We start from the raw sequence: 27,988 nt of genomic DNA, 5'->3' as shown, positions 1-27,988 counted from the left end.
TTCAACAAAGATGTCTTTATTTGGAATAGGAAAAGCCTTCTACCTTGAGTGCAAGGGTGGGGGGAGCAGAAATTAAAGAAAGCAACTGGTATTGATGTGGGTGATCAGGATAGATTATGGGGTGTGGTGTTGTGGGCCTGACTGTGTTTTAGTCATTTTACATTCCTTAGTTTTTAAAGGAGAACAACAACCTGCTCTTCTTTTTACCTTGCACTTCAGAAACTCTCTCCTTTCTCCTTGATTTACTAACTCTGAAAGTAGACAAATCGAAGCAGGAGAGGTGGTGAGAGAGAGAGAGAATGTAAAAGTGGGACCAACTTTACAAAAAGGTTGTAACTGCCGTGTCGGTCCCAGAAATATAAAATAGGTAAGAAGCTATCTTTTATTAGGCCAACAGAGCTCTGTGTAACTCAAAAGGGTACATATGCTTACAGTCAGCCAAAGTTGGCTAACAAAAGATAGTTTTGTCTACTCTCAAAAAGAAGAGGAATTGGTAAAGGAGCGTTCTGCCATCAGCCAAGTCTCGCTTATGCAAGGGAGTAGCAGTATGTTAACCTGGTGTCTGAGAGCTGTAGTTCAGAAAGGCACTTCAGGTTGTTGAAGGGGGTCTTTAAGCACCACGTGTTTCTGTGGGAAGGGGTGGTAGTCCCCGAACTTGCACCTCATCTCTTTTGTGGCTGGCGGTGAGATCATACTGACAAATGTTTCCTTAAGTGTGAGGTAGCTTAAAAACCAGGGACGTTTGAGAGTTGACCCTATGACTTCCTTCATTTTGTAAAGAGAGAGTAGATGAGGCTTGGTAGAATTCAGAACGGTGGACAGAAGCAAAAATAGAAAAACAACAGAAATCAGATCAACTTGTACTTTCCAACGAAGGTTTTTTTATAATCAATTGATGTTAAAAAATACAGACTTGTTTTACAATAATAATAGCACCATTTTTAGTATTATACACAGTAATCTTGCTTGTGATACACACCCAGGGTTGTTTGGATGGGTGGGTGGGGGGGAGAATTGGCTACAACCTGTAATTTGGGGCATCAGCAACTTGGGAGGGAAAGGACCCTTCCTGCATGCTAGTTAGCTTCCAAGAAAGGTCTTACAGGAAGACAATAAATAAATAACACCATTATTTGTTGTTCCTTTTTTTCCTTTTTCTCCTTTGCTTGCTTTCATGGTCTGCCCAAGTGATGGTTGCCTCGGAAACTGAGTCCAAAATGTAAGCATGGGGGAACGGATGGAATTTTGGGAAGGGAAGAAGGTTTGGTTCAACTCTTCAGTGCAGAAAGTCCTACAAGGTGATTTGGGGAGCACTTGGGTTCCTTGGGTTGGTTTTGTATGGTAATGGACTGGTTTTTTAAAAAAATATTAATTTTCGAAACTTTTTTTTCTTTACAAGAAGCACACCGGGCCAATGTCAACACCAAATTCTTGATCAGCTCCGCCAATGTCCATAGGTGCAATGTCAATGATGGGCAGGCGTGAGGTCTTCTGAGAACGGTATTCAATGATTGTCTTCCCCCATTTACCAGTGTGTTTCTGGAATGGAAGGAAAAAACCCACAAAAGAATGCATTATTTTAAGTGCCACAAGATCTCCAGCTGGGATCAGTTGCTAGGGGTGGCTGGCTGGAACAAATCAAAGTTCTGGAAAGCAGGGCAGGAATAACCATGGTACTAAACATACTAAAACACAAGAGCTTTTACTGTGTTGCTGTTATCTGGGGAATCTTAAGATCTGCATTCTGTCCTGCTCAGGTTGCTATGCAACTTTGGAAGCTAGTACTAACAACCCACAGGGACGCAGGTGGCGCTGTGGTCTAAACCACAGAGCCTAGGGCTTGCCGATCGGAAGGTCGGTAGTTCGAATCTCCGCAAAGGGGTGAGCTCCCGTTGTTTGGTTCCAGCTCCTGCCCACATAGCAGTTCAAAAGCACGTCAAAGTGCAAGTAGATAAATAGGTACCGATCTGGTGGGAAGGTAAATGGCGTTTCCGTGCTCTGCTCTGGATCGCCACAAGCGGCTTAGTCATGCTGGACACATGACCCGGAAGCTGTCTGCGGACAAATGCTGGCTCCCTCGGCCTATAGAGCGAGATGAGCGCGCAACCCCAGAGTCGTCTGCGACTGGACCTAAGGGTCAGGGGTACCTTTACCTTTACTAACAACCTACACGCTCATGGCCATTAAAAAGGGTCCTATCTGATTTCATGTGCCATGAGCAGAAGCTGAAATTGTGCATGGGGGTGCAGAATGCCAGCTTCAGCAGGAGTATACAGTGGCTGCCAGCATACACATCAAGCAAGTAAAGGAAGCAGAATGATGCTCTGAATCTGTTTTGAGATTCCTATGACTCGTGAGCATAACGGTGGTTTTCTTGCTACAGCCATGTCTCCTCTGTGTGTGTCTAATTTTAAAACACACCCATATCCCGTCTACAGTGGTGCCTCGCAAGACGAAATTAATTCGTTCCGCGAGTTTTGTCGCCTTGCGATTTTTTTCGTCTTGCGAAGCACGGTGTCGGGAAAGTTTTGGAAAAGCTTCAAAAATCACCAAAGTCTTCAAAAACCTCAAAAAAGGCTACCACACCGCATGCTATGAGTTGCTCCTCAAAGTCAAGTCGCAACTGTATTAACGGTGTTAAGAAAAAGGAAACAAATTTGCAAGACATTTCCGTCTTGCGAAGCAAGCCCATAGGGAAAATCGTCTTGCGAAGCAGCTCAAAAAACAAAAAACCCTTTCGTCTAGCGAGTTTTTTGTCTTGCGAGGCATTCGTCTTGCGAGGTACCACTGTACTTTGAGAAGTGCCACACTATGGCTGATTTCAAGTGGGGGGGGGGGACACAGGGTGAGAGAATCACTGTCTTATTTGATCACTTCTGTGAAACGAGATGAGCAAATGATGTGGGATTTAGTGAAGCAAAAAAGCAACCCTGTGGGGCTGGCTCCAGGGGTCTTGTAACACTGCTCTCACCCTACAGTGCCCTCCCAAATAGGGCCAAAGGATTTTGTGGGTCCCACTCAGGCTAGGGCCGCACTTTTCAATCTAGCTGGTTTCTCACGTGGAATGGAAGTATTCCTGACAGTCTTCTCTGCTGATCCTCTCCTTATGGTCAGACTGGGCCTTGGCAAGTGCCCAGCCTGGCTGGCTGCTACTGTCAGCTGCCTTAGTTCTGTGCCTTTAACCCAGCAAGGTCCTATTGCTGTGGCAAACCCCTCAAACTTACCGTGCAGCCATCCTGCAAGGCGCTATATGTGAACCTGCTATTGCCCTCGGCTCTGATCTCCACGTCGTTGGATCCCTGTATCAGGAGAGCTTTCTTAAGGTTCCCAGAAGCCTCGTCCATGTAGGCAATGCTGTTCTTGCAGTGGTAGGTGATATTTTGAGAGCCTTCAGTAGACAAGAGGCGCAGGAAGGTCATCTGGATGTTGGCCGTGTTAGGAGCCAGGTTCTCATCTCCATAGCTGAACTGGAAAGGGACCAAGAAGACAGAGGTTGAGAGGCGCCTTTCTTAGAAAGACCGCAGAAAGCAAAAACTGGTACCTCTATAGATTGTGAGTTTCCCTTGGCCATGTCAGTACCTCCCTCCTGTCTCACAGTGACCCTACTGCACTCACCAGCTGAGTTTGCTATCAGGGTGATGCCTCTGAACATCAGCCATCCTGGTTGGTTTATCGTTCTCAAATTTGTCTAAATCTTTTAAAAAGCAATCTAAGCTAGTGGTAATCAACCACATCTCATTGCTGCGAACTCTAAAGTGTTGCTTGATTTCTTCTCATTTCTCCCAAAGTTGGAGAATAAGCCTCACACAGACATTTCAAAGACAAGAATAGTGAGATGCAAGTATAAAAACAGAGGGTCAGTGTAACGATTAATGGGCAAACAGAACATTAAGCGCCAAGGTGAACATTCCGTAAGTGCAAGGAGAATATTCTCTCCGTTCTGGGTTTCTCTCCCCACTGCAACCTTTCAGAGCAGATTCAGAGAATGGCATAGTAAGTGTGTGTGTGTGTGTGTAAGTAATCCTGTTATGCTAGCGCCAAGCCTTGCACTAATGCAACTGTTTACTTGCATGGGTTCACATTGGATTTGCATGCCTTGGATGAAATATCAAAAGCATTTAGTCTAGCTTGACCCACTTACGTGGAAACCTCCATTGATTGTCTCTCCAAACCAGATGTGCTTCTTGTCTTTGCTCTTGCTCGTCCACCAGTTCTTCTTGGGAATGCTGCTAGGCTTGGGGTAAACACAGCTCTCTCCCGTCTCCATATTGCAGAAAACCTTTATGGCATCCAAAGTGCAACCCTGGTTGGGGTCAATCCAATAGTCGCCTGCAAAATTAAGAAAGAAGCAGTTGGTACGGTGTTTTTACTCTTTCTCTCTCTCATCACACCGCTGTTCTGTGCTGCTGGGTCTTAGTCACCGACTTCCTGCAGTGACCCCCGCCCCCAATCCCTTAGGTGGCATGTGCAAATTCAGAAGCTTAAGCAATTATAATATCTACAGGGGAATGGAATTTATTAGTGTCAGATTGCAAATGGAAAGTTAACTATGTGTTAAAATATAATCGCAAAATGAGGCTAAACAAGTCACACAGTAATCCTGCTCTGGAAATTATGAGGATTGTAAGTGCGATTCTTTAAGCTTTAAAGCCTCTGCAAACGGTAGGTTATTAAAACATTATTCAGGCAATTTTCATTCTGAAATACTGATCAACAAACATATGATCTAAACGCTTTGTTTACTTTATTAGGATACAATAACATGAATATCACACACACACCCCAATTAAGTTACTACGGCCAGATGTGTTTAATTAAACACGTTAAATATTTTGATAGGAGCTTAAACTCTCTGAGGTCTTGTTAATGACTTTGGTCAGAATAAAGGTTGTGAATTTGATGCCAAGGGAAGGGGTAGGTGGGTGTCCCTGTGGCTTCCACAGGGAGAAGAAATGTATCGCCAGCTGTATGGATTTTGCATGCCACTTTCATGCCTTCTGCTGTGTGGATGAGGCTACATTTCCCATGCATTTCGGTGGCAGGAATTGGAAGTGCTGAAACAGTAGCCTCAGTCCCTGTAGATGCTCTGGGTTAAGGTTACCAGACTTTCCCGGGGACAGTCCCCAGATTTACAAATCAGTCCCCTGACAAAATCCACCCATCTAGTAGGAAGTTGAAAAATGTCCCCGGATTCATTTAAAAAAATCTGGTAACCTTACTCTGGGTGGTGAGACGCAAAGACCTCTCTGGGATTGTTATGCTGCGGAAGAGGAAGCGAGGCTCCTGAGCCCACAACCCAGCCAGTGGCAAGCCCCAATACACTCACCGCTCTTCCATTCGGGGTGGCAGAGTTTTAGGTCACGGCAGGTACGAGCTGGGTTCTTCCTACTGCCCTCGGGGCTCCGGATGCTCTCAATCTGGTTGTTGAGCGACTTCAGGGTGGCATCGACCTCGGCATCATGCTGCCTCAGGTTGCTAGAAGCCTGGTCGGATCGCATGTAGCGCATGGGGTCGGGGCCTTTCTCCGTCTGACCCAGGCCGGCAAAGGCGGACATGTCAATGCCAGGTCCGGGTGGGCCAGGAGGACCAGGGGGTCCAGGGTTTCCAGGAGGACCCTACAGGGTTAAAGGAAAGGAGACAGCCCTGAAATGCTTGCTGTTGGACCAAAGCAACCCCCTGCTGTATGGTAGGTGCATTTATGGAGGTAGCCCATCTGGGCCCTCACGTTCCATTTTCTTTCACTGACATGGGACTAAGTTGAGCCGATAGGACCTACAGTTTAAGTTCCAGATGGTCTCACTCTTGGGCAAGAGGGGCTGAATCGGAAGTCTTTTTCATGCTTTCCAGCTCCGTAGTACATCTGCTGCTAGAAGATGACTTAACAGAAGCTATCACACTTGCTGAGACATCACCTTGCCAACAAAGGTCCGTATAGTTAAAGCTATGGTTTTCCCAGTAGTGATGTGTGGAAGTGAGAGCTGGACCATAAAGAAGGCTGATCGCCAAAGAATTGATGCTTTAGAATTACGGTGCTGGAGGAGACTCTTGAGAGTCCCATGGACTGCAAGAAGATCAAACCGATCCATTCTGAAGGAAATCAGCCCTGAGTGCTCACTGGAAGGACAGATCCTGAAGCTGAGGCTCCAATACTTTGGCCACCTCATGAGAAGACTCCTTGGAAAAGACCCTGATGTTGGGAAAGATGGAGGGCACAAGGAGAAGGGGACGACAGAGGGCGAGATGGTTGGACAGTGTTCTTGAAGCTACAAACATGAGTCTGACCAAACTGCGGGAGGCAGTGGAAGACAGGAGTGCGTGGCGTGCTCTGGTCCATAGGGTCACGAAGAGTCGGATACGACTAAACGACTAAACAACAACATCATCATCATACTTGCTGCTGTTTTGGAGATGGATTATATGGTTTAGATCAGTGTTTCTCAAACTTGGGTCTCCAGCGGTTTTTGGACTACAGCGCCCATCATCCGTAGCTAGCAGGACCAGTGGCCAGGGATGATGGGAACTGTAGTCCCAAAACAGCAGAAGACCCAAGTTTGGGAAACCCTAGTTTAGATGTTATTTTATGGTGCTCTTCCATAAACTGCTCTGTTGTTTTTAAAGGAGAGTGGTATATATTTGATGATAATAATTCTCATCGATTCAAATATTTAATTAGACGTGCTGGGCTGTACATTAGATCCTGCTCATAGAACCCCATGTAATTCCCACAGGGAGACAAAGCACAGCCCTTCCGTAGCACAGAGGGCTGTAGGCCACCCTCAAAAGGAGAACAATTTGAGCCACTGATTAATACCTAGGCAAGCTCCATGGAGGCAGTCAAACCAGATGGGTAAAGGGCACAAGGGCAGGGGACTGCCTAGACACAGAGTGCACAGAATTTGCACTCCCCTGTTCTAGGTGCATTTTGCAACAGGGAATTTTCATTTCATTGGCACTAGCAGTTTCTGAGCTTTGGGCACAGTCCTGCGCCTAAGATTTCAGATTAAAACTGTGGAGTGGAAGGAAAGGAGGACCTTTTTCTGCCTCCCCACTTCCAGCCACTCTCTGAAGACTGGAGAAGAGACCCTCTTAAGAATATTAGGAAGGTGGGCAGGGGAAGGACTAGACCATGTGAAAAATGAGCATAATATTTTAGCTGCAGTTCATTTTCAGCTTTGAATTATTGTTATAAAAAATCACGCCGAGACATCCCATCGTTGCGCCCATAACCTTAAGGTGCCATTTAGCTCCTAGCTTTCATATCTTAGTTTCTAACACTGGGGGGTGCAGCTTCTTGTACTTCATTTATGCCGTTCCTTCAGTTACTTACAGCTTGGCCAGTTTCTCCACTACGACCACGAGGACCGGGAGGGCCAATGGGGCCAGGCATTCCGTTAGAGCCATCTTTGCCAGAGGGGCCAACTGGACCTGGGGGGCCCTAGGAGAGAGGCAATGTGCATGAGTTAACACCAGGCTGCCCATGAACATTAGCAAGTACTGGGATGGGCTTCTTAAAAGAACCACATAGTAAAATCTACAAGTGGTAGTATTGCAGCGCAGTAGAATTGTGTCTGACTCTGTCCACCAGATCCCACACTGCATGTGACATTTACCATATAATCGACCAATGAACCTTCTTCAGTTATCAGCCATGTACACACTCTGACAACATTTCAAAACCCACCAGGCCAAAACAAATATTCATATCACAACACACAAAAAGCAGAGGTCCCCAGATTTCTGATCACTAAAATTTATTTGTAATATAAAAATATTGAAGATCAGTCTTCTCCCTCTTAAAGTTCTCTCCTCCAAATACATTAATTTCTCCCCAAATCAGCTGGCATCCAGAAATTGGGGCCTGGATATAACAATCCCACATTCTACCAGCTGAAAAAACTGAGCAGCACACAAGACACTTAGTGAATAAGGCTAGTGTACACAGCAGAGTCTTAACACCCAGCCACAACACTCCCTGGTCTTTCGCCAAGGAAAGGAGCTCTTCTTATCAGGGAGATTGGACTTACCCTGGGACCAGAAGGACCAGCCGGACCTGATGCACCTTGATCGCCAGAAGGACCCTATGGAAAAAGGTGAGTTACATACCAGCCACGTCACAGCCTCTCTGCAGAAGGGCCTAAAGAGTTTAGGAGTTGTAGAGAATGGCTTCAAGGACGTTCCATGCCAGAATTATTTTCTACCTCCTTAAGTTTTTACTTTGCTGCTTTAATTGCTAGACCTGTACTGTGCCGACAATGTTTTATCTTCAACTGTATGCTGCATTTAACCAACCAGTAAAGGTAAAGGGACCCCTGATCATTAGGTCTAGTTGTGACCGACTCTGGGGTTGTGGCGCTCATCTCGCTTTATTGGCCAAGGGAGCAGGCGTACAGCTTCCGGGTCATGTGGCCGGCATGACTAAGCCACTTCTGGCGAACCAGAGCAGCGCACGGAAACGCTGTTTACTTTCCCGCCAGAGCGGTACCTATTTATCTACTTGCACTTTGACGTGCTTTCGAACTGCTAGGTTGGCAGGAGCAGGGACCGAGCAATGGGAGCTCACCCCATCGCAGGGATTCGAACTGCCGACCTTCTGATCGGCAAGTCCTAGGCTCTGTGGTTTAACCCACAGCGCCACCCGTGTCCCATTTAACCAACTACCCAGGGATAAATACTATAAAGGGAAGTTAATAAACAAACAAATACTAATTAGACAGACAGGCATCCCTGCAGGGAGAAGTTGATTCACATCCCTGCTGCAGCAGATAGACTCAAACCCAAAACTCCCCTGAGCCCATGACAAGCCTAGAACAGAACACCACGGACCAAATTCTACTCTAAAGATACGGAAACCAAAACTTACAGGAGGGCCAGGAAGACCCTGCAGGCCAGTGAATCCCCTGTGACCCTTCAGACCTCTCTCTCCTGCCTCGCCAGCCTCACCCTTGTCGCCACGAGGACCTTGTGGACCCTAGGAGGAGAGAACACAAGCGGCATTCAGGGCAAGAGAGTCATGCGCAAAGTTTGGCAACACAGTACGGGGTGGCGATGCTGCCTGCAGATCTGAACACAACTTCCCTCCTGGCAGCCCTACATTTGGCCAACATCTCTCGACCCTGTTGATTGCTATGGTCTGATGTCACAAAGGGCCTCTGTTTCTCCTGCAAGTGACCTGGCTTCATGGTCCTATGCTGGCAAGGCCCTCTATGACGTCAGAGGGCCTGAGGGGGACACATTCCCTGTGACTGCCTATAACTCATTTGCCTGGTGTCTTGTGCAAGACTTGAGGCAGCAGCTGACCAGTTAGCGGAAACCAGTTAATTTCTGGTTCTGAATCCATGAGGATCTTTGAGCTGAAGCAGAGTGCAGTTACGCCTTGGGATTAAGAATTACGCTCGTGCAGGTGAACTAGTTGATCTTAGAACCTTTATGCGGAAACAGACATATAACACTTGGCACTTCGAAGGGGTGTGTGTGTGTCGGGAAGTGGCACTGATTAATACAGAGAAAGATGTTCTTCGTTGCTCTCTGGTGGAGGCAGTAAATAAAGCAGAAGTCCCCAGGGCTTTTACCTGTTCCTTAGGGCTGCGATTGCAAGGATCACTATGCTTCCTTTCTTGAAAGCAGAGGAAATCTTCACAGTACTGAACTAGGATCCTCTTTTCAGGGAAGGTGGGCAAAGTACTCCTGTGACTACTACAGGTAAGAGGCAACTGCTTCTGAATGACCACACTCAGAATACTTATTGCTGTTTGCCTCTGTGTCAGATGAATACATTTTTGTTCAAATGGCAGGTGGTCATGTTCTAAGAGCGAGAACTTCAAGCACTCATTCATTGTGTCAACAGCACCAATTGGAAGGACGCTTTCCTCTTTTGGATGTACACAGCAGTGACTCGGGGGATGCTCAGTAAATGCAACAGCCTCTACTGGGAGCCCAGGAAAAATGAAAGTGGGTAAAGGAGAAATAAATACTCACGGGCATGCCGCGTGCCCCTGCAGGACCAGCAGGACCCATTGGACCTTGAGCACCCTGGAGAAAGATGAAAACAAAAATTATAAGCTGACTACTGGACACCTTCTCCCTCTATGCTAAGATGAGAGGCCACAGCTCTCCGTGTTGACCAACAGGATTCGAATCTAGTATGGAACAGTCGTGCTCAGGGCTCTCCTTCAAGGCCTGACCCAAACCACACAGCAGCTGAGGTATGGATATTTGTAGCAGAAAGTCCCACTAGAGGGGAAAGGGTTAAGAAGTGCCTTCCTCATTCTTCTACTTATGCACTGTAAACAACATTCAAAGGGGGAGGAACTACATGTGACTGAGCACAACAAGCTGTTTGGCCCAAGCTAAGTAGCTGGATAGGGACGCGGGTGGCGCTGTGGGTAAAAGCCTCAGCGCCTAGGGCTTGCCGATCGAAAGGTCAGCGGTTCGAATCCCCGCGGCGGGGTGCGCTCCCGTTGCTCGGTCCCAGCGCCTGCCAACCTAGCAGTTCGAAAGCACCCCCAGGTGCAAGTAGATAAATAGGGACCGCTTACTGGCGGGAAGGTAAACGGCGTTTCCGTGTGCTGCGCTGGCTCGCCAGATGCAGCTTTGTCACGCTGGCCACGTGACCCGGAAGTGTCTCCGGACAGCGCTGGCCCCTGGCCTCTTAAGTGAGATGGGCGCACAACCCCAGAGTCTGTCAAGACTGGCCCGTATGGGCAGGGGTACCTTTACCTTTAAGTAGCTGGATAGCTCAGTTGGTTAGAGTGCGGTGTCAGTAATGCTAAGGTTGCAGGTTTGATCCCCATACAGGATAGCTGTATATTCCTGCATTTCAGGGGATTGGACTAGATGATCCCTGAGGTCCTTTTCACCCGCATCCCTCTGGTCTCTCAGGGAAACTTTTGAACTGCTGATCTTAAAATGCACCACCCACAAGCCAAGCCGAGATTTATTTTATTCTGCTTTCACATTTTGAAAGAGGCACAGCAATTATCCGAGAGGAGGCTTCTGAAGGTACTATTTATTGATGTGAATATCTTCTTACGGGGTTCCTAATCCATTAATTTCATCCCCACAGAACCAGTTCTGCCTGTTCTAGGAATGGCTGGGGCTGTTCAGCAATGTTTAGAAGGTCACAGTGTGTTCACACTTGATGCAGAGCCTTAAAATGAGAGACAACAGCTCCAGATCTTGGGTTAAGAGTGTCTCTTTGTCCCTTCCTGCTGGATCCTGCCCACAGCTCCATTTCCTAACCCAGGGGTCTGCAACCTTTAAGACAAAAAGAGCCACTTGGACCTGTTTCCGAAGAAAAAAAACCTGGGAGCCGCAAAACCATTGCATGCGTGCCGCTGCCCTCCGATCTGATAGCGGGCGGGAAGGTGACTTCGGGACGGTGCATGACTAACGCACGCACCGCCCCCATGCGACGTCACAGCCAGTACAGCGCCCGCCACAGTGGGGAGTGTTGGGGCGCACAATGCGCCTCCTTCCCTCGCTAGTATCCGCCCCGGAGCTGCGGCAAAGGTGTAAAAGAGCCACATGCGGCTCCGGAGCCGCGGGTTGCCGACCCCTGTCCTAACCCATCAGAGAGGCCTGCTGTCACTTGCAGTTTACTGCTAAATGACCTCGGTCCTGTAAACAGTGGTACCTCGGGTTACATACGCTTCAGGTTACATACTCCGCTAACCCAGAAGTAGTACCTTGGGTTAAGAACTTTGCTTCAGGATGAGAACAGAAATTGTGCTCTGGCGGCGTGGCAGCAGCGGGAGGCCCCATTAGCTAAAGTGGTGCTTCAGGTTAAGAACAGTTTCAGGTTAAGAACAGACCTCCAGAACAAATTAAGTACTTAACCTGAGGTACCACTGTACCTGAAGGAGAATCTCCACCCCATTGTTCAGCTCTATGATTCTAAGTTTGGCCCAAACTGGGAAATCCTGTAGATTCTAAATATTCTGGAAGGATAAAAAGGTAAAGTCACGAATGACTCTGGGGTTGCGGCGCTCATCTCGCTTTACTGGCCCAGGGAGCTGACGTTTGTCCGCAGACAGTTTTCCTGGGTCATGTGGCCAGCATGACTAAGCAGCTTCTGGAGAAACCAGAGCAGCGCATGGAAACGTCTGGAAGGATAGGATTCAGCAAAGCCATAGGAAAGGGAAAACCATCTAGCAAGTCAGGGCAATTCAATCAACCTCTTATAGCATTCCATTAAGAAGCCCCCTCCAGCCCAGCATTCTGTTCCAACCTTATGTTTCAGGAAGTTCACAAGCTATCATGGCTAACAGCAACCGGTGCACCAGTTCCCAACTTTGGGTTCTTGGATGTTGTTGGGCTACATATCCCATCATCCCTGAACACTGGCCATTCTGGCTGGGGATTATGGACATTGTAGTCCAACAACATCTGGGGACCCACCTAGTGCACGGTGTGTTTTTCTTTTCAGCCAATTATTTTTATTGGTTTTCCAAATTACAACCCATTTTTCACCAATTATTACAATACCAAATCCATGCAATTTTAATTCAATGGCTTCCCACGTGCCATCACCTAGGGCATGTTTACTGGATACTCACCGCTTCACCTCTATCTCCTTGTTTACCAGTTGGACCAACAGGACCAGGAGAACCAGGTGGGCCGGGAGCTCCAGGACCACCAACAGCACCAGTCTCACCACGATCACCCTGTCAGGGGGACAAAGTAGATGCATTAAATACCAAATATGTATATGAGATGTAGTGAGGGACAGCAACCCCACTGATGGGACATTTCCTCCCCCTCCCTTCTTCCTTCTCCCCCCCCCCCCCCCGACTGGTTCCATGCTCTTAGAAGATATGGCAGGTGCTGGGGGCTGAAGGAGCAATCTGAGAAGGCTCTTGGAAGACTTTGGTGAAGAGGTGTGGGAAAACCTTTGGCTGAACAGCAAGGAACAGACTAACAAACAAGGCACTGCCATAGGACATAGGGATAGAGGGAGAGAGCAGCCTTTCTTCCAGCCTCCCAGAATGCATATTATGATGGCAGATGAAGATGTTGGGCTTCATGGAGCTAGCTGACCTCACTGGGAGAATCCGCGACCAGAAAGAAGAGGAATATCAAGAAGATTGGAAGAAATTTAAAGACTATTTGAATAGATATTGTAACATTGAAAATTAGAAGTTACCTGAAAGTATCAATTAGGCCTAGGATTAAATTAGGATTCAATTATTAAATGAGATTTAGAAGGTTAAGAAAAGTTAAGAAACTTGACTATAATTGGAATATTGTTTTTGAATAATGATATTGGAAAACTGCTACATTTAGTTACAAGGAAATTCAGATGGGAGGGACTAGAGGAGGTCAAGTAATATGTTTATGAGGTTGGAAGTTTAATCAATTATTAATTTGTATTGTATTTGTGTAACTGTTGCTATATCTTTTGTTGTTATTTGCTTTATTTGTTTTATTTTTCTTTCTATTTTTTTCCTTATGGGTTTTTTAGTATGTGTTACATTTGTAAGAAACCTAATAAACATTATTGGGGGGGAAAAACCAAAATGCATATTATGTGGCTGGAATAAATTGTGTAAGTAAGGGTAATGTTAATGGCTTATTCCACAAAATGTTGCTGCGTTACTCAGATTTCAGGGAAAGAGGTGGAAGAGATGCATGAGAAAATTGTGGGGCTAAGAACAAGGAAGGTAAGGGCTAAGAACGTGGACAGAAAGATTAAGCAGGTGAGCTGCTCCCACCTGGATTATGCCCTGAGATTATGCCCACATGGCATTCGATTTTTGACTCGAGCGACACACGTTCCTTCAGCAAATCATATTTACATACAGCAGTGGTTAATGCTCCTTTGAGATGGGACACTCACCTTCACGCCAGGGGAACCATCTCTGCCTGGGGGACCATCTGACCCAGGATTGCCCTGAGAATAAAAATGATAGGCGTTTATCCTTAGGAGCCAAGCAAGTGGCACTGTGTGTCTTTCTGAGAAGGCATAGCCAACCGCCCCAGACAGTGGGTTGCATTTCCTAAAATCATTCCCGATTCACAACCTCGGCTTGACAAGCAGCCTTTGCCAATATACACTCATCGCAGTCATGTATGCCCCTCCTCCAAGGGAGTTTGGAGACTGTTCCTTCTTGGAACCTACTTTTGCAGGAAACTGACACCTTGCTCCCAGCAAACTTGGGCATCAGGTTTAGCAGATCCTAGCCCAAGCATTTGAAAGAGCTCCTTCGCAGCTCCTCTTACAAAACCAACCCTCAAGCCAAGCCCAGGCACCACTGGCTGGCAAAGGTGAGGAGACGGTAACCCAGAACTGGAAGAAGAACTGCTTTCTTGAATTGCTGAGGAACCACCTTTCAGCACTCCCCAAATTCACCTCTTTTAAATATTGCTTATAAACTGTGCAGTAAGTTGCAGTTACAATTGCCTGCCACCTCTACCCAGTGGAATCCCACTTGCAGAAAAGCCCAGGCCACTATAGGCTGGAAGCAATCAGTTCCTTGAATGGTTGGGAACTTTTTTGGCGAATGCCGCCACTTTAGAAACACAGGAAGCGGTGGGGTGTTAAGTGGAGGAAAATTACAACATGGATCGTAGCTTTAGATTCCTGATTAGCAAAGAGTTTTTGGAAGGCTACTTGGAGAAGAGAGTGGGGGTAATCTAAAGCTTATTTAATTGCTCCCCTCCCTGACCCCCCAATGGGCTGCTGCTAAATATAGCCATCCTTTACCAACCTTAAAAGCAAAAGGGGTCCACATGTAAGAAAAATGTAGATTGTATCCCTTACAAGGCAGTCGATGACTTCTAAATGACATTAATGGCTATGATTTTAATCAAAAGGAAGTAATTCCCTCTAAAGGCCAAGAAGGAAATATGTTTAGGATCAGGGTTTAAGAAGGATGCATACATTCTTTAGAATATTCCTGGAAATGCATCACTAAATTGAGGCTGCTGCAGCATAAATCAAAACCAGCAATCACTGTAATGGGAAATGCTACAAATTCAGTATTGGAAATGTCATCACATCAACCTTCTCTAACCCAGCGCTTCCATGCTAGACTACAATTCCCATCACCCCTGACCATTCACTATGCCAATTGATGGGAGTTGGAGTCCAACAACATCTGCAGAGCAACAGGTTGGGAGAAGGCTGGTTTAAAATATTATCAGGGTGTTTTATTTTTAAAAGTTTGTTCCACTCTGGGGCATTGAATGAAAACACAAGTTTTCATCCCCCCACCCACTCATCCTCTGGCCCTTGACATGTTTTGCTGCAGGAATGCAGTTTTAAAATAGGATAGGTTACCCTTTCCCCCAGGCCACACATATAACATGTTGAGTATGCTCACCTCACGTCCAGGTTCGCCAGAGGGACCAGTCAGGCCTGGTGGACCAACTGGGCCAGGTGGACCTCTGTCTCCAGGGCCGCCGGGAGCTCCTTGTTTACCAGGCTCACCCTGAAAAGAGGAGGGTGGGAAGAAAAAAATCAGCTCAGGTAAAGAACAGGTACTTTGCTCAGAGACATCACCTTGCCAACAAAGGTCCATATAGTTAAAACTATGGTTTTCCCAGTAGTGATGTATGGAAGTGAGAGCTGGACCATCAAGAAGGCTGATGGCCGAAGAATTGATGCTTTTGAATTATGGTGCTGGAGGAGACTCTTGAGAGTCCCATGGACTGCAAGAATCAAACGCATCCATTCTTAAGGAAATCAGCCCTGAGTGCTCACTAGAAGGACAGATCCTGAAGCTGAGGCTCCAATACTTTGGCCACCTCATGAGAAAAGAAGACTCCCTGGAAAAGACCCTGGTGTTGGGAAAGATGGAGGGCACAAGGAGAAGGGGACGACAGAGGACGAGATGGTTGGACAGTGTTCTCAAAGCTACCAGCATGAGTTTGACTGAACTGCGGGAGGCAGTGGAGGACAGGAGTGCCTGGCGTGCTCTGGTCCAGGGGGTCACGAAGAGTCGGACACGACTAAACGACTAAACAACAACAACAACAACAACAACAAGCTCCCCAGATCACTTACAGAAGGACCCGGCAGACCAGGGAAGCCTCTCTCACCGCGCTGACCAGGGAGACCAACGATCCCTCTCTGACCTGCCAAGCCTTGAGGTCCAGGGGGGCCGTCAGCACCCTGGAGGGGAAAGAAAAGGGCAGAGATGGGTGTTAATTTGCAAATGACAAAGCAGCAAGCCAGATCCATTGTACATGCAAAGAAGGAGGGATGAATACGTACAGGAGGGCCATCTTCTCCAGATTCTCCCTTCTCCCCTGGGGGACCAGCAGGACCTTGCAAACCAGGATCGCCAGCACGCCCAGTGGGGCCTGCGTCACCACGAGCACCCTTGGGACCATCTTTACCAGGAGCGCCGGGAGGTCCTGCGGAACCGGGATTGCCCTATGGGGAAAAGGGAGAGCCAGTAAGATCCCCAGAGACCGATTCTCTGCATTAAAAGTTATACTGTTGAGAGAAAACATGAATCCACCTTATCTGCAAGAGAATGGCAAGTTGTTAGGCTTCAGGACACAATAAGATTCTTTTGGGTACAACGTGAATTGAGATAAAAGCTTCCTGTCAGCCTTCAGATTTACGTATACCTCCCAAAAGTTAAAAGGTCCCCAGAGGTCTACATTTCTGAAGATGTTCCATGAGACGCTGCTTTTTCTTGCATTCACGACAACTAAGGTTACCACCAATCCCTCAAAAAACGGGACTGTCCCATTTTGAGGCACAAAGTACCCTGTCCTGTTTGGCCCCCAATCTCTCCCATTTTCAAAGTCATAAAAAGAAAAATAGGCATTTGTTTGCTCACTCAAACATGCTTATCTTGCATGCAACCAATATCGAAATGGCTTTGAAGTCATTTCATTCTGCACCAGGTAAAGTGATTTTTAGCCCCCCAATTCCCCCCGACTTGTCCTTTATTTCACCTGACAAAAGGTGGCAACCCTAATTACAACGTAGCCTGAATCCATGAGCAGGTCGGTCATCAATTTAATCAGAGAAATGTCCTGATGATCCCACCTGAAAGCATCTAAACCAGACACCTGGAGTGAAAAACAAACTCCAATTGTAGGAGATAAAATATCATATCAGTCATTTAAGACCGATTGAGTTGTCCTCCCCCCCTTACAGACTCATATTAAAGGAAGTGAAAGGAGAACTTAAATGCATTTTGTAAGCTCCTGGGGTTGAAAGTATTCAAGGTTAGAGCCCCACTGGTTGTTGTGCAAGTAGAAGTCAAGTGATTTAGAACTTGGCAGGTCCCAGATTGCGGGGAAAGGGGGCACAGGAAAAAAGGCCTCTAACCATTTAATACAGGTCAGGTTCAAGGGACTACTTCCATAATTCCAGGTGGAGTATCAAAAGCATCAGAGTTTGTAGGTGAATAAACCAGACTTGTTAGGAAGTCCACTCAAGTTACTAGTCAGATCTTTGTTGTTTTTAACTAGGTAAAATAATAGACCAGGGAAGAAGGAACTTTCATGTGACTTACTTTTTAGTGCTTTTATCAAGGCAACCCAACAGAAGCGTTTGATGTTTCTACCCACCGGAGTCTTAATTTTGAGTAGGCTTGCACTATAAAAGTAAGTCTAACTGTTCAATAGGGCTTACTTCCACGTAAGTGGATGACTGCAGCCTCAGTTTCTGCCACTTCTAGATCCCTCTCCTGTGGGATTTTATATCGTTATCCCTTATTAGCTTTCATGTATTTATGATTTTACTCTATTTTATTCCTAAAACAATTGATATAAACATAAAACACATTTTAAACGCCATATATATATATATATATATATATATATATATATATATATGGTGTTTAAAATATATATATAGTGTGGCCTTTGCCACGTTTAACCTGAATCACCCCAACACTGTTGTCAGCCTACCCTCTCTTATCTCCTAAATATTTTGTTTTATTCACAATCCCACTTGGTTCCTGCTTCAGGCTTTTAGCTAACTCTTTGGTAAAGACATAAAGCTATTAAAAAACAAACACATTCCCATTGAATACCTCTTTCTTGGTTGCCTATAATACAAATTTAAAACAAAATAAATGCCTATCAGTGACCAACAACTTACATTGGGGCCTGGTGGTCCAACTCTTCCTGCTGCGCCAGGGAATCCAGTAGCACCCTAGGAAGAAATAAAAAGGATTATGAACAGAGCACCCAGGGACATTTGAGGCACCAGCGGGTGGTTAGGGAAGCTGCAGGACCACCCCCTTTATTTTCAGCCTGTTTCACTGAAGACTCAGTTATACAGCTGCAACTAAAAGGTTTCAAGTGTGTTTTAAGTGCAATATACAACATGACACCGGATGGCGATGGTGAGCTTTACAGAAAATTCAATGTATTTTTAAAAACGCTTTTTAAAAAAGCTTTTTTTTCCCCAGAACATTTTTTAATATGTGTGTAGATTCCACCTAAAAAATGTTTCAGTTTGGTGAAGTTTGGAAAGCATATAAGAAACCCTCTTTGGCTTTGAGAATTACCTGCTGAGGTCAAAAAAGAGGCCAGACTGAATAAGGGAGTCCTTCTATTTCTCCCCTGCTGCGTGTCAGTGCTGATGTGTTTCAGGCACGGGGGCAAGGACCCTTCACTAAAACACGGTCGGTACTGATTCTACCAGCTGACCATGCTCTCAAAGCCCAGCTCACCACACAACCATTTCTTGGGACGATGTCTGTTCTAGATCGTGGTTGCCCATGGCACCCATAACATCCAAGCTTGTTAAAAGCATCAAGTGAGATAGCTGGCCCACAGATGGACAGGAGACTAGGCTGCAGATACCTCGATTCTAATAAAGCAGTGCAAATCTCGATGGTTCCCTGGAAGACCCGTTTATGAAAGAGCCCTTCCACTTTAGCTTCTCCACTTCTAGGTCATCATGAAAGAATAATCAAGTTTGAAAAACCTTTCTGAAGACAGGAGCTAGCTTGGCCTAGACTGTGATCTCGTGTCTTTTATACATTATTATTATTATTATTATTATTATTATTATTATTATTATTATCTTATTATTTATACCCTGTCCATCTGGCTGGGCCTCCCCAGCCACTTTGGGCAGCTACCAACCGAAAGTTAAAAACAATACAGCATCAAACATTAAAAACTTCCCTAAACAGGGCTGCCTTCAGATGTCTTTTAAAAGTAAGATACAGTGGTACCTCTGGATGCAAATGGGATCCATTCCAGAGGCCCGTTTGCATCCAGAAGCGAACGCGACCCACGTCCGCGAGTCTGCGGGTCATGATTCACCGCTTAAGCAGAAACAGCAGAAGCTGAACCTATGACCTTATGTAGACGAAGCATTTTTAATCTTTGTTGGAAGCCGCCCAGAGTGGCTGGGGAAACCCAGCCAGATGGGTGGGGTACAAATAAATTATTATTATTATTATTATTATTATTATTATTATTATTATTATTATTATTATTATTATTGCTATACTGGCCCACCAATGAGGTGGGATGAACCAGCCGCCAAGGCGGTACTCCTATGGGCTCCCTGACTGCCCTGCTGCCTCCCATAATCGGTGCCAATTTCCAGCAATATCTCGTCGGAACCTGTCATTGTTGCTGCCATTTTGCACCCACACCACCCCAGGTGAGGACTGTGTGGTGGACCGGCACTTCCTGTTTTGCCTCAAGCAGCAAAACAGCCCGGTAAATTGCCCACAACAGAGTGTGGAACCTTTTTTTGCCTCAGGTCCACATTCCCAATTTTAAACTGGCCACTTTTCTCACACAGAAACACACCTCAACATTCCCTCCTGTGCACATACTTTTTAAAACACATCTCCCCTCGTTGAGTTGATGAGGCTCGTGAAGAGAAAGTAGCTATGGCATAAGCACATGGGGAGGTTTTACAGTTACCAGATAAACTGAGGGAGGGTGGCAGGCTTAGGTTCATTGCCAGTAGTCTTTGGAGCGAAGCTACCATATTTACCGTATTTTTCGCTCTATAGGGAGCACCCAACCATAGGACGCACCTTGTTTTAGAGGGAGAGAACAAGAAAAAAAATTATCTCCCTCTCTGGGCAGCGCCCCTTCAGTGAAGCAGCAGGAGAAATGGAGCCCCTTCCATTTCTCCTCCCGCTTCGCTGAAGGGGCACTGCGCAGAGAGGGAAAGCTGCGCAGCACCTCTCCAGCGAAGCGAAGCCAGGAGAGCAAGAGGGATTGGTGCACACCGATCCCTCTTGCTCTCCTGGCTTCAGCAAAAGCAACACGAAGCCTCCGGAGCGCGGCGGGAGCGCTCCCTCTACGCTTCAGAGGCTTCCCGTTGCTATCGCTGAAGCCATGGAGCCTGCATTCACTCCATAAGATGCACATACATTTCCCCTTAATTTTTGGAGGGGGAAAAGTGCATCTTATAGAGCGAAAAATACGGTACATGAATTTAATGTGCACCTCAGTTTTCAGAACCTTGAAACCCAGGAACTGTTTGCTATGTCAGCGGCGTTTTACAAGCTTGCGATAGAATCTAATGCGCCATCAAATCTAATGCGCACCCTAATTTTCACGACGTAATTTGGCCAAAAAAAGGTGCGCATTACATTTGAGTAAATATGGTATTTATCCGAGTGGTGTAATCACTGACTTCTGCTCTTCAAGGTTCTGAACAGGGTGATCTACAGTAGAAGCTTCAAGTCAAGTATGGTTATTTTTAAAACTATCACAGCACAGTTATCAGAGGTGCCAGTAAGGGAAGGAATGAAGCAAATTGTCCATAAAATACTTACTGGAGGTCCCTGTGCACCACGCGCTCCCTTAGGACCAGTCACACCAGTTGGACCCTACGGAGACACAAAACAAAATCTGGATTAGGCACAGTTAACCTTCTCACTGAGCTTCTGCCAGAGATCTCTGTAGCACAGATCTGAAAGAAGCAACCAGCCTCCTTTCTGACAGTAAAAGGTAAAGGTATCCCTGTCTGTCAGGGCCAGTCGTGACCGACTCTAGGGCTGCGCGCTCATCTCGCTCAAGAGGCCAGGAGCCAGCACTGTCCGGAGACACTTCCAGGTCATGTGGCCAGCGTGACTAAGCGGCATCTGGCGAGCCAGCACCAGCGCTGCACACGGAAACGCCGTTTACCTTCCCACTAGAAAGCGGACCCTATTTATCTACTTGCACTTAGGGGTGCTTTCGAACTGCTAGGTGGGCAGGAGCTGGGACCGAACGATGGGAGCTCACCCCACCGCGGGGATTCAAACCGCAAACCTTTCGATCAGCAAGTCCTAGGCTCTGTGGTTTAACCCACAGCACCACCCGCGTCCCTTTCTGACAGACCTCTGCCTAATCTTTCAGTGTTTACTCTCTGCCACTCTCTTGCATGATGCAAACTCATGTGTGCCACACAGAGCAAAATCTCTGCTTTACAGGGTTGGGTTTTTTGACTTTGTAAGAGTACATGAAAATAGGAGCGACGCCCCTGGCACATGAAAACATGCCACAGAAGCCATTCCTACCAGTTCTCGTGCAGTGCCACATGCCCTGGTTGTTTGTACCCCAGAAACTAATATTCAGAAATACATCTCCTCTGAACTTGGAGGTACCACAGCCAGTATCCGTCCAGCAGACTCCATGAATGTGTTTAATTCCAGTTGACTAAGTTAGGGGACGGAGGTTAACATAATAGATAATATAAAGATGTATACAATTTTACAATATGCAGAAGTTAACATGGGTTGAGAAATCAGAGAGAGGAGCTGAGGGAAGTCTTAGGGGGGGGAGGGAGGGTTTGTTGGGGAGGTGGAGGGAAAAAATGGGGGGATAATGAAGATGATTTGTTTTGATAATTTGTTATATTGAAGTTGTTAATATTTTTTTAAAAAAAAACAAGTTAGGGGAGCCCCATATGAATGATGTTCTATCCAGCCTATGACTCTGCTCCAATACTTCCCTCATATGAACCTTAAGCCCCAATCTTCTTTCGAAAAGGAGACATCTCTCCTCCAGCATCTTAAAAAAGCCCCCACCTGGCTCTTGCTAGTCTCTGGCTACCATCCCAGGAGAGGAATCCTAGAACTGTAGAGTTGGAAGGGACCCCAGTGGTCATCTAGTCCCACCCCCTGCAATGCAGGATTTACCAACCTGTGGGCCCGGAGCACCAGATGAACCTTGTGGGCCTGGGGCCCCAGCATCTCCCTTCTGGCCAGTTTCCCCTTGCTCGCCTTTAGCACCAGGTTGTCCATCAGCACCCTGTATTGGGGAGGAAGGCAAAAGCATCCATGGTAAGAGAGAGAGAGAGAGATGCCGACCAATGGGAGGAAAGAGGTTGAAGAGTCTGAGAATTACTCACAGGAGGACCAGCGAATCCAGCAGGGCCGGGAGCACCGGGTTCACCACGGTCGCCCTGAAACAGAAACAGTCGTCAGCTGTGGAAAGAGTTGGTTAAAACATCATCCACCCAGTCATCTGGATGCCCTATGCCAGGTATGGCCAACACCTGCATTCTCAAGGTCACTTTTATTCTCCAGGAACTAGTCTAGTCTAGGGCTGGAACTCCCCAGGCCTCACACATAAAGGTAAAGGGACCCCTGACCATTAGGTCCAGTCGTGGCCGACTCTGGGGTTGCCGCGCTCATCTCGCTTTATTGGCCAAGGGAGCCGGCGTACAGCTTCTGGGTCATGTGGCCAGCATGACTAAGCCACTTCTGGCGAACCAGAGCAGCGCACGGAAACCCCATTTACCTTCCCGCCAGAACAGTACCTATTTATCTACTTGCACTTCATGCTTTCGAACTGCTAGGTTGGCAGGAGCAACGGGAGCTCACCCTGTCGTGGGGATTTGAACTGCCGACCTTCTGATCGGCAAGTCCTAGGCTCTGTGGTTTAACCCACAGCGCCACCCGCGTCCCTTAGGCCTCACACATAGTGATCTGTAATTAAGTCAGCATCACCCACTGGTAGAGGATTCCTTCCACCCAATGGGATGAGGTCGTTAAATGGGGGCCTTAGGAACAAACATGCTCCCCAAGGCACCCAAGAGATGATGGGGAGAGAGAATGACTGCTAGTGGCACTCTGATTATGAAATAGTCATGTGGGGTTCACTGCTGATTTTCCTTATAAGTAGAACTGTGAACAGTGTCCCCCTGCCCAATTCTACACCTTGATTAAGGTTTGCTAAGGTCACCAAAGAAATGGCTGGCCTGTAGGAAGGGCCGGATTTAGGTTTGATGAGGCCCTAAGCTACTGAAGGTAATGGGGCCCTTTAAATGTCCAGCTGTCCTTTGTCAACAACAAATTGTCACTGTTTTCTGTGTTGAATATATGCTATATGGTAATTTATGGACCTAATAGGTATCTAAAGCCATTTGCCACTGTAGCTGTATGTAGGTTTTATTTTATTTGTTTTTTATCTTATATTTTGGAAATGTACATCCAGTTTTTTCCCCTTTAAATTCTTTTGGGGCCCCCAAGAGAGTGGGGCCCTAAGCTATAGCTTGTTTAGCTTATACGTAAATCCGGCACAGCCTGTAGGCCACCAACTCACATTCTCTGCCCAATGCAAAGAGTCCCACAACCTTACATTGTTGGGGCATGAAACTGGGGTCTGTCTTTTCTTCACTTAGCATAGCGAGGCTCACATCTTCAAGTAATGAGAACTGTTTATGCCAAAGATGTAAGGTCAAAGATTCGTGAAATGTTAAGCGGCACTAATTCACAATTGCTCTATTTAAAGAAAATGTGACTCCAGCTAAGGCCTGCTTTGCTAAATGCCGGTCAAAGCAACAAAGGCCCCTCTCTTGAGATGATATTCACACACTACAGCAGCACACAGTATGGAAACAGCAAGAAATGTGCTTGTTTGCCCCTCTGTGCTACTGATAGGAGCTGAAGGAGACCCCTATTAGGATTTCAAAGATTTTAAAGGCCAAGCTGAATCTTTCCCCATTCAGATAAAGGTAAAGGGACCCCTGACCATTAGGTCCACTCGTGACCGACTCTGGGGTTGCGGCGCTCATCTCGCTTTATTGGCCGAGAGAGCCGGCGTACAGCTTCCGGGTCATGTGGCCAGCATGACTAAGCCGCTTCTGGCGAACCAGAGCAGCGCACGGAAACGCCGTTTACCTTCCTGCCGGAGCGGTACCTATTTATCTACTTGCACTTTGACGTGCTTTCGAACTGCTAGGTTGGCGGGAGCAGGGACTGAGCAAAGGGAGCTCACCCCGTTGCGGGGATTCGAACCACCAGCCTTCTGATTAGCAAGTCCTAGGCTCTGTGGTTTAACCCACAGCGCCACCCGCGTCCCCCTCATTCAGATACCCTTCTACAAAAGAATTCATAGTAATATCAAACTTACGGGGCCACCACGAGCACCTGCAGCACCAGCTGGGCCAGGGGGGCCAGATTCACCCTGGTGGAATTAAAAAAAAGAGAAAAAAGTGAGGCAGTACAGTCTCCAGTTCATAGTTCAAATCTTACATCAGTAAGGTAGGATTTTGTACGATCCACATTTTTCTCAAACCAACCTGGTGAAATTATCTTCTGTTTTTTTTGTTTTTTAAAACTTTTTCTTATTTTGAAATACAGTTCTTAGATTATTATTTTTAAAAAAGGATAAAAATGTGTATTTTAAGATAAAAATGCATACAAAATGTACATTTTTGGGGGATCAAGTATGTAGAAAAATGCATATTTTGTGAATATCTGTTTTAAAATGTAGTTTTCTTCATGCTTTGCAGATCAGTGAGGAAATTCAACAAAACAGAATTAGGAATAGATGTGAATGAAACGGCATGGACCAGAAATAGACTGATCCATCATGAAAGGCATTAAAATACGCTAGAAGCAACAACAGACAGGAAGTCACCATTAAACCATTTTTAGTCTGGAGTGAAATACGCCCAAATTTGACACAAAATGTGGAACAGGCTGTTACCGAGACAAATATACCCACAAGACTTAGAAACCACCTCTGCCTGCTGCGTAGCCTAACCAAGAACAACTCGTTTGCAGAAGACTTTCTTACCTTCTCTCCATTGGCGCCAGCAGGGCCAGGAGGACCAATGGGACCAGTCAAGCCCTGGCAAAGAGGAAAAAAAGAATTAGATGTACTGGTGAGAAGCATCCCATTTGTATCAAAGGCATCCCTGCTTTACTGGCAGTTTTAGAACATTAGCACAGAGTTTCCTAAAAATGGGGCACAAACGTTACCTCCCCCCCCCCCCCACTCTTTCTGAAGCTCATAGAAGATGGGACTGGATGCACTTTCAGGAGAGTAGCCAGGAACGCCTGACACTTATTCATCAGTCCTGCTTTTCTTACCTTGACAGCTTGAGAATATTCTGTAGTTAAGCCTTTGACCTAAACTCTCTTTTGGCCTTGCCAAGTTTTCAGAGGCTCAGCTCTAACCAAAAGCCCACTCTTGCCTTGATCACAGTTCCCCAATGGTCAAGTCATTTCCCTCTCTTCTATAGAGGAGGTAAAGGTAAAGGGACCCCTGACCATCAGGTCCAGTCGTGGCTGACTCTGGGGTTGCGGCGCTCATCTCGCTTTATTGGCCGAGGGAGCCGGCGTACAGCTTCGGGGTCGTGTGGCCAGCATGACTAAGCCGCTTCTGGCAAACCAGAGCAGTGCACGGAAACGCCGTTTACCTTCCTGCCAGAGTGGTACCTATTTATCTACTTGCACTTTGACGTGCTTTCGAACTGCTAGGTTGGCAGGAGCAGGAACTGAGCAACGGGAGCTCACCCCGTCACGGGGATTCGAACCACCGACCTTCTGATCGGCAAGTCCTAGGCTCTGTGGTTTAACTCACAGCGCCACCCGCGTCCCACAGCACCACCCCAGTAGATGTGTTTTTTCCCACCATCAACCTCTTAGTTGACTAAACCGGTTGCCTGATGTCTTAAGAAAGGAAAAAGCCAAGTTGGCCACTTACTCTGCCGCCATCTTTGCCAGGAGCACCTTCTGGTCCCTTCTCACCAATATCACCCTGTTGGAGGACAGCAGAAGGAAAGACGGTAAGTAGGTGGCAATTCTGAGAACCCTCTTTGCTTATGATAATTGCCCCCAGAGTGAAAAGATTAAAAAAGTGATTTTCAATTCCACCCAGCTAATTGGCGGGTGGCACCCAACCCCTGATAAAACAGCCCTTCAAGTATTCCATGAAGAGGAGGAGGAGGAGAAGGTGACGACTTACCCTGTCTCCCTTTGGTCCAGAAATACCTGCAGCTCCTCTCTCACCAGGCATTCCCTGAAGACCTGGGGGGCCTTGTGCTCCAACGGCACCAGCAGGACCAGTTGCGCCCTGGAAAAGAAAAATAAGGCACACCATTAAAGCTTGGTAATATTTCCATATATCTTCCAAACTCAGTTTGAAATCCATATTGTGGTATCGGTTTCATAATTTTTGACCTGGCAATATATGACAAGTCATGATGTGTGTGTGTGTGGTGCAAAAATCACAATGCAGAAAAAACAGTGAAGCCAGCCGATGCTGCTCTCAATTCCTGCAGCACCTGTTAACTTTGCTGGCTCAGCTTTCCCCTGACTCCTGAAGAAGGCAGCGACTTACAACAGCAGGTGCTGGCAAAAATCACAATGTAGGAAAAAACATGAAGCCAGTCAATGCCTCTACGTAAGGTAAAGGGACCCCTGACCATTAGGTGCAGTCGTGACCAACTCTGGGGTTGCGGCGCTCATCTCGCTTTATTGGCTGAGGGAGCCGGCGTACAGCTTCCGGGTCATGTGGCCAGCATGACTAAGCTGCTTCTGGCGAACCAGAGCAGCGCGCGGAAACACCATTTACCTTCCCGCCGGAGTGGTACCTATTTATCTACTTGCACTTTGATGTGCTTTCGAACTGCTAGGTTCTGATCGGTTCTGACCTTCTGATTGGCAAGTCCTAGGCTCTGTGGTTTAACCCACAGTGCCACCCGTGTCCCTTCAATGCCTCTACATAGCAACATCCTTATACTGATATATCACAATGTCTGAAATATTGCAATGTTTAGCTGGTGATATATCATAGTGTTGAAAACCAGGTATTGCCCAGCCCTAGTCACAATCCCTATGCAGCTGCTTGGGCATTCATCACAATAGACTTGCAGGATTAGAGAGAGAAGCACTATCATGTATTATTTCACCAACATGGGATTGATGAGCTGAACGCACACCTCCCTTCCCTGGAAGAAGATGTCCCCCACATTACGAGATTGTCATGTACTCAAACTTGATAAAAGGAATTCAGGATGTAGGAGAAACGCAAGAGGCAGTGGAAAGCCAGGAAAGCATGACAAGCGCTCTCTCAACCTTCTCTATAGAGCCACCCTTTCACAATTAATCATAATTTATTATTTATACCCCACCCATCTGGCTAGGTTTCCCCAGCCACTCTGGGCAGCTTCCAACAGAACACTAAAATACAATAACCTATTAAACATTAAAAGCTTCTCTAAACAGGGCTGCCTTCAGATGTCTTCTAAAAGTCTGGTAGTTGTTGTTCTCTTTGACATTTGGTGGGAGGGCGTTCCACAGGGCGGGTGCCACTACCGAGAAGGCCCTCTGCCTGGTTCCCTGTAACTTGGCTTCTCGCAACGAGGGAACCGCCAGAAGGCCCTCAGCGCTGGACCTCAGTGTCCGGGCAGAACGATGGGGGGTGGGGACGCTCCTTCAGGTATACTGGGCTGAGGCCGTTTAGGGCTTTAAATGTCAGCACCAACACTTTGAATTGTGCTCAGAAACGTACTGGGAGCCAGTGTAGGTCTTTCATTTACAGTGGTACCTCGGGTTACATATGCTTCAGGTTACATACGCTTCAGGTTACAGACTCCGCTAATCCAGAAATAGTACTTCGGGTTAAGAACTTTGCTTCAGGATGAGAACAGAAATCTTGCTCCTGTGGCGCAGCGGCAGCAGGAGGCCCCATTAGCTAAAGTGGTGCTTCAGCTTAAGAATAGTTTCAGGTAAAGAACGGACCTCCAGAACGAATTAAGTTCTTAACCCGAGGTACCACTGTAATCAGTGTAGGGCTTTCAATTAATCTAGTCCCTGCTGAA

The 27,988-nt window shown here is 46.7% G+C and overlaps 1 protein-coding gene across 2 annotated transcripts in view; it reads right to left on the bottom strand.

Annotated features, from left to right (window-relative positions):
* Positions 1 to 27,988, bottom strand: part of COL2A1 (collagen type II alpha 1 chain) — a 91,855-nt gene continuing 63,867 nt past the window's right edge. For both annotated transcript variants that reach the window (XM_077923880.1, XM_077923881.1), the window contains 21 exons: positions 26,131 to 26,238; positions 25,870 to 25,923; positions 24,958 to 25,011; positions 24,289 to 24,342; positions 22,283 to 22,336; positions 22,075 to 22,182; positions 20,724 to 20,777; positions 18,065 to 18,118; positions 16,214 to 16,375; positions 16,004 to 16,111; positions 15,321 to 15,428; positions 13,835 to 13,888; positions 12,555 to 12,662; positions 9,976 to 10,029; positions 8,861 to 8,968; positions 8,025 to 8,078; positions 7,328 to 7,435; positions 5,327 to 5,615; positions 4,142 to 4,329; positions 3,225 to 3,467; positions 1 to 1,539 (listed from right to left, as the gene is read on the bottom strand). In XM_077923880.1, the coding sequence (XP_077780006.1) occupies positions 1,393 to 1,539; positions 3,225 to 3,467; positions 4,142 to 4,329; positions 5,327 to 5,615; positions 7,328 to 7,435; positions 8,025 to 8,078; positions 8,861 to 8,968; positions 9,976 to 10,029; positions 12,555 to 12,662; positions 13,835 to 13,888; positions 15,321 to 15,428; positions 16,004 to 16,111; positions 16,214 to 16,375; positions 18,065 to 18,118; positions 20,724 to 20,777; positions 22,075 to 22,182; positions 22,283 to 22,336; positions 24,289 to 24,342; positions 24,958 to 25,011; positions 25,870 to 25,923; positions 26,131 to 26,238 (2,271 nt within the window). In that variant the 3' untranslated portion in view covers positions 1 to 1,392. The remainder of the gene's footprint in view (positions 1,540 to 3,224; positions 3,468 to 4,141; positions 4,330 to 5,326; positions 5,616 to 7,327; positions 7,436 to 8,024; positions 8,079 to 8,860; positions 8,969 to 9,975; positions 10,030 to 12,554; positions 12,663 to 13,834; positions 13,889 to 15,320; positions 15,429 to 16,003; positions 16,112 to 16,213; positions 16,376 to 18,064; positions 18,119 to 20,723; positions 20,778 to 22,074; positions 22,183 to 22,282; positions 22,337 to 24,288; positions 24,343 to 24,957; positions 25,012 to 25,869; positions 25,924 to 26,130; positions 26,239 to 27,988) is intronic.

This window comes from Podarcis muralis, chromosome 2 (assembly GCF_964188315.1).
Source record: "Podarcis muralis chromosome 2, rPodMur119.hap1.1, whole genome shotgun sequence".
NCBI lineage: Eukaryota > Metazoa > Chordata > Lepidosauria > Squamata > Lacertidae > Podarcis > Podarcis muralis.
Note: the sequence above shows the minus strand (reverse complement) of the source record. Positions and strands in the feature narration are given on the sequence as shown.